The sequence below is a fragment of the Raphanus sativus genome, chromosome 4 (genome assembly GCF_000801105.2).
Source record: "Raphanus sativus cultivar WK10039 chromosome 4, ASM80110v3, whole genome shotgun sequence".
Lineage (NCBI taxonomy): Eukaryota > Viridiplantae > Streptophyta > Magnoliopsida > Brassicales > Brassicaceae > Raphanus > Raphanus sativus.
The window spans coordinates 6,714,340-6,720,402 of record NC_079514.1 but is presented as its reverse complement, the minus strand read 5'-3'; the positions used below and the strand labels follow the sequence as shown (position 1 = coordinate 6,720,402).

At 38.1% G+C, this 6,063-nt stretch overlaps 1 protein-coding gene across 1 annotated transcript; it reads right to left on the bottom strand.

Annotated features, from left to right (window-relative positions):
- Window positions 1-680: 680 nt before the first annotated feature.
- Window positions 681-2,449, bottom strand: LOC108853714 (GDSL esterase/lipase At4g18970). Its single transcript, XM_018627145.2, has 5 exons — window positions 2,090-2,449; window positions 1,864-1,988; window positions 1,526-1,771; window positions 1,165-1,420; window positions 681-1,065 (listed from the first exon to the last, which is right to left on the bottom strand). Exons 1-5 carry the CDS (start codon window positions 2,319-2,321, stop codon window positions 842-844), a joined length of 1,083 nt encoding a protein of 360 aa, XP_018482647.1. The 5' UTR covers window positions 2,322-2,449; the 3' UTR covers window positions 681-841.
- Window positions 2,450-6,063: the final 3,614 nt, after the last annotated feature.

The window sequence follows — 6,063 nt, the reverse complement described above, 5'->3', positions numbered from 1 at the left end:
CTATGTGTACAAGTATACATTATTAGGTTATTAGCTCAAATGTTTTACTCTACCAATTCATGCCCTTGTGTTTTAATTGATGGCTCCATATCTACTCTTAGAACCAGCAGATAGGGCTCATTGTCAAGCTTATTTTCCATGCCTCCATTTACCAGATATGGAGAGAATGCAACATCTGGCCCCATTGCTACGAATTTCAACCAGTACATGTACTTAGTGATGGTCCATATATTCTAACTTTTCTGTATTAATTCTCTTCTTTTTTTTTAGTAAATTTTTTGAAAACATTTTGTGTCTTATCATTCAACTTGTATACCCTTTACACTTAAATCTTGTACAGTTAAAGCTTAACTGAAGTAAAATTTTAAATATTAACTAAAATATCATCAAATTACCGTTTCACTCTGGTTCAGATCCATTCCAACTTATGTGTAACTTGAATTTATGGGCCATTTATTAGTTTTAAACATCAAAATAGTGGGCTAGGCCCGTTTTTCTCTCATGCATTTCAAAAGAAGAATATCCAAAAAGAAGTTATCATATCATGTTCAATAGAATCAAATACGTAAATGTGTGTGTATCACACAACATCTACTGACAAGTTTAGTTAGTTCTTGGTTCTTCGTAGATCTATGCTAACAAAGATTGTCAAACATTCCACGTTTTTAATCACATGTAAGAACAGCAAATTCATGTCATTATATAGAACCATAATACATCAGCTCAACGGACCACACCAGAAACAGTTCTTCTGCAACCAAAAAAAAAAAAAGTATCAAACAAAGCAAAAGATTAAATCTCTCTCTTTCTCTCTTTGTCTGTGTGGAAGAACTTTCATGAACTAAAGCAAAGCAAGCTGCTGGATATCATAAGGGTGAGCATCAGATGAAGATTCTCTCCTAAAAGATCGACTACCGATCACGACATTCGCTGCTTCCCCTGGATGAAACGCATCCCAGAACACAAACTCATCTCTGTTCAGACAAGGAGCTTGACCTGGAAGACAAGTTATCTGTCCATTGTTCCTCCCAACTCCACAACACCCCGCGTTTGTCACCCTAAACCCTGAAAACCATTATTAATGTAAACTAATCAAGAAATGTTTCAGGCAAATATATTTTTCTATCGTGTTATGGTTTAAGTCATTAAAGTGGTGAGTCTTACCATAGCGAGAAGGATTAGCTACCATGTCTTGGAAGATACCGTAAGCATTGATGTAAGTGAACTTAGCATCCGGTGTGTTTTGGTTGAAATAGTCGACCAGAGACACGAGCTTGCTGTTAAAGATCCTGTTTGCTGAATTGATCCTTTCGTCACATGTCCTCCCGTCTCTGCTGTTCTGCGCCAGCTCGTTAGGGCTACATCCTATTGCACCGATACCAATTAGCGCAAACTTCCTCGCTCCGTTGTTATACAATATCTACTCCAAACCAAGCAAAAAACAGAGATACATATCAACCGCTTGTGATCCAAGAGGACTAAAAACAGAGGAAACAGAGTACATAGCACAAGTAAATGAACAAACCCTGAGTTGCTCGGTGTATCGGTTGATGAGGTCGTTGGCAAAGGAGTCCGGGGAGTACTGGTTCCCGGTGGAGTAATAGAGAGGCATAAAGTAGTTATTGAGATAGTCGTTACTGCCTAACCCTATAGAGTAGATGCATTTACTTAGGTAATTAGCAGCTTCATTCTCGTCTCCGAGTATGTTCACCACTTGTGACACTGTGTTCACGTGGTTAGCTACTTGCCCTGCAAACGTTATTCTAGCTCCCTGAAACAAACAAAGGAAAGAGACTTTATGTTTCATACTTAAGAAACTTAAGCCTAAATGAAATGTGGTTCTGTTTTTAAGGAATGACTTACCAACTGACGACCAGTTTCTTCTCGAACACCAGCAGCTGCAGAAGCGTAGTTTACTCCTCTTAGGATGTCTTCGCCGCTTGCTTGAGAATACGGTGTAATGTAGTCATCGAAACCAAGAAGCTCAGCTTTTCAACGAAAACAGAACAAGTTAGTTGTTTTGTTTTTTCAATTTACATGTTTTGGGACAAAAAAAAGAACAGAACAAGGGGTGTTGTTATAAGATTACTGATGACATCGACGGTTGTTTTTCCATTACAGAACCTTCCGGTTGGACCAAACTGGAAGTCGATGCCGTAAGGGAAGTAATCAGCTCTCGCTAAGGACTGAAGCTGATTGTTGTTTCCACTGTCAACCAAAGAATCACCAAATATGAAGTAGCATGGTGCTATAGGCTCACCTATAGCCATGTTCAAGACCATAGCTACCATCATCATAATCATTACACAAACTCTAGCCATCTCTCTAGACAAACCTTATCCGGTAAGAGAGAGAATGCGCGAAGAAGAGGAGAGAAAGAGCTACTGGTTTGAGAACGTGAAGAATGTAAATGGGTGTATATAATAGAGGTCAGAAGAATATGGAGGGAATGACAAAAGAACAAAAAAAGAAAAAGAAGTTTTGAGCTTTTGATGGTTGAAGAAGCATTTAATGTCACGCGGTGATAATGTTTGTGTATATGTAAAATAACTGTATAAATATGTTTGTTATTAATACTCCGTTTCTTACTGTACTCAGGACCAGCTTGTATGTAATGTGATAATTCTGTTACTATAGTTTCCCAGAAAAAGTAAAGAACTTTATATTAAAAAGGAACTACATGTTCCAATCATGATTGGATTGTTGATGGATTATTTGATGTATAAGGAAGTTGAGACAATGACTAAGTTTACTCTTTTGTTTAGCTTGTTTTGCTATAGAATGCAAATTGTAATAAAATCATGAGATGTGAGTGAGGGCCACTTGCATAATCTTTATCATGTGTCCTGTGTCCTGGGATTGTGGCTATCTAACGGTTAAGACGCATCATGTTGGGTTTGAGGGTGAGGTATGGATGTATGTATTAATGGAGGTAGATGGAAGAAACATTAAATGGGAAGAGGAAGGGACACTATGTCATGACGATGATCATCATGATTATTTATAAAATATGGTAGTTGGAAATTCATAATTTCTTTGCCTTTGCTCATGCTTCTTGTTCTTCAGTGATAAATTAAAATTAATCTCACTTTGGGAACCAAACTGTGAAGCATTTGTCCAGACAGGTTCAACCAAAAGAATTGGTGAAGACGAAATTAGAATAGGGCTGGTAAGTAATGAAGATAGAGTGGAGCATTTAAGGAATGATAAATAGAATTGTTTTTATAATGTGACTTTGAGGTTTTGAAGTCAGTGATTCATAAATTTGAAGCATGATCTTGTGGGGTTTTTGTGACAGGGTATGTTAGTTAAGCAGCCACTCTGGATTCTTTACCAAAATAAAGAAACCATTCCAAAAAAAAAACAGAAGAAATGATGATTAGCTACACCAACCACATGCAAGAATTTATGAACGCTACAAAGCATGAATGGTCATTTAACACTGACAATTCATTTGTTTTATCAAGAAAATGGATAAGTTTATTAATGCAGATTCTTTCTAGCATCTTCTTGATAAATGTATAGTTTTGAAATTACAATCAAGAGACGTATTTGGGGAAATTTACATAGATATTTTTCTCAAAACAAAAAAAAAAAAATTACATAGATATGATATATAGAATGAATAAGAGGGTATCATAAGGTTCCATCTTCGCTTAACATCCACTTAGCCACCTAAGTTTTTCACTAGAACAGTGAACTCGTGACACAATCGGTAGCAGCACTTGGACTTTAGGATCAGGAAGTCATGCTGCTTACTTGGATCACACGGTGTCACTAGCTTCTCTGTCTTAATATTTGCAAAGCCTTAGCTGAAACAATGATGGGAAATTCAACCTCCCAAGCTACCCATTTAATTCAGAGCTCCATAAACAGCCTCTTTTTCATTTTGGGAGTCCGGAGAGCTGCCAGTTGAGAGTTGTAAATCATCATGAAAATGCTTTATTACCATTCTATGATGTGCTTTCTTCCCCCATTTTCTTTATCTCCTTCCTACAATAGACACACACAAAAAACTTACTAACCAAGCAATCAAGACAAGAAAACGTAAACACTTATTCAAGAGAGATATGGAACCAGACTTTAGTCAAAGTCCACCATTATGACATGCTGTGTTTCATTTCAAACGAATCAAGTTTTAAAGCCAATGAGACACTAAAACAGAACAGCAGTAAAACTACAAATACATTTTTTTTTTTTTTTTTGCTTTTTCCCTGATGCAAAACCAAACCTTTCGCTTTCAGACAACTTGGATGTTCGAGCAATGTTTGAGGTGAGTTTGGTCTGACAATCCATCCCCAACAAGCAATGAAAAGCAAACTTCTGAGGGAGAAGATCAGTGGAACTCACTGATTATCCCTGCAGCGGGGAATCCCACGAGATTCAGGTAAAAGTTACAGAGCGCCATTACTGTTCTAAACTGAAGATATTTTTTTTAAAAGGAACGGTACAAATTGATTCAGGGTTTATTGATTCGAATTCGAGTGATGATTTGATCACAGAGATGAAGCGATTTTGCTAAGCGAGGTGAATCGGTTTATTTAATTACTAAAAACCGACTAATAACCGAAGCAATTTTGGTTAATTTTTTTTAGTCAACCTGATTGTTTGATCCAAAAATGGTGTATTTGTAGAATCATAACAATAAAAAATTTAAGAATTTGATTCTTAAATCTTTGAGGCTTAGGAAAAATCAACAAAGAAATCAAATGAGAAATTGAACATAAAAGATATTTTATTGATTAAAGGTTCATTACAAAGATGATTACAAGTGTAAAGTGAACCTTAAGATCTACAAAATCTCTAAGAAAATATGTTCAAAGTGTAAGAAGAGGAGAAGATCCTTCCTAATAAGGAAGTAGTTCCTTATTTATAGAAGAAAGATGTCTAGGGCTTCCCAGCAATATGGACTTTGTTCATTGTCTAATGGGCCTTGTTGGAGGATGTCAAACCCATACCCAACAGTAAGTCCCCCCAAGTTCGGAGAGAGAGATGAAACTGATCTCTGCGGATTTCACAAATAGGGTTTATGAGACAATGAACTCAGCACACACTCATGTCGTAGACGAATTGTCATGAACAAATCGTTATAGCTAGGTTGTCATAAACGGAGTGTCATGGTTGGACTGTCTCGGACGAGCTGTCACAGACATACTTCGATTCCAATCGGACATCTTACTCGGGGATAGTTGCGTGAACGATCTGTGTGGACAGTGTTCTGAACTACCCGAGCGAGTCGCCATGGATGAAGTGTCTGTCGACTAACTACCAAGGACAAGTCACCACAAACACCGTCATGAACGTACCACCATGAACGAACCGTCACAATCAAATCGCCACAACTGACTGTGAGAGAGCAATATGCACCGAGTAACGGCAAGGGAGCGAGCCGAGTGACTGCTAGAGCAAGCTGAGCCGAGTGACTGCTAGAGAGTGATCCGTGCCAAGTAACGGCGAGAGAGTGATCCGTGCCGAGTAACGGCGAGAGAGTGATCCGTGCCGAGTAACGGCGAGAGAGTGATCCGTGCTGAGTAACGGCGAGAGAGTGATCTGTGCTGAGTAACGGCGAGAGAGTGATCCGTGCCGAATAACGGCAAAAGAGTGATATGTGCCAAGTGAAGACGAGAGAGTGATCCGTGCCGAGTAACACCGAGTACCGAACAATTGGCTCGACGGTGAGATGCTTCATGGTTGTTTTCCCAAGAATCTTGTGCCACTTCGAAGACTTCGAGCTCTTCTTTCGAAGCGTGAGGACCATCTCAATGACTTTTGGCTCAATGATCGTAATCAACTCTGGTTCATGAAAAGCATGATCATGATTAGATACAAACCAAAAGAAATAATCAAGTTTTGTGTAGTTGATAAGCAAGCGATGATTAAACTCATGTTAATGCTCGGCTCTTTCACATGATGATATAATAATTGTTAAACTTATTAATATCATGGGCTGCCAACTGTAAAAGCAATAACATGAGTCTATCTCATCAAAGGTTATACGAGAATGAGGAGCTTAGAATTGTTTAATGATTTAAACCACAGTTATAGTGTCTACCATAGGAATGT

Excerpts from the sequence above, each read along its gene's own strand:
- LOC108853714 (XM_018627145.2), bottom strand. The coding sequence starts at position 2,321 with ATGGCTAGAGTTTGTGTAATGATTATGATGATGGTAGCTATGGTCTTG. Across the intron at positions 1,989-2,089 it reads AACAACCGTCGATGTCATCA|CTGAGCTTCTTGGTTTCGAT; the intron begins GTAATCTTATAA and ends TTCGTTGAAAAG. Across the intron at positions 1,772-1,863 it reads AAGAAACTGGTCGTCAGTTG|GGAGCTAGAATAACGTTTGC; the intron begins GTAAGTCATTCC and ends TGTTTGTTTCAG.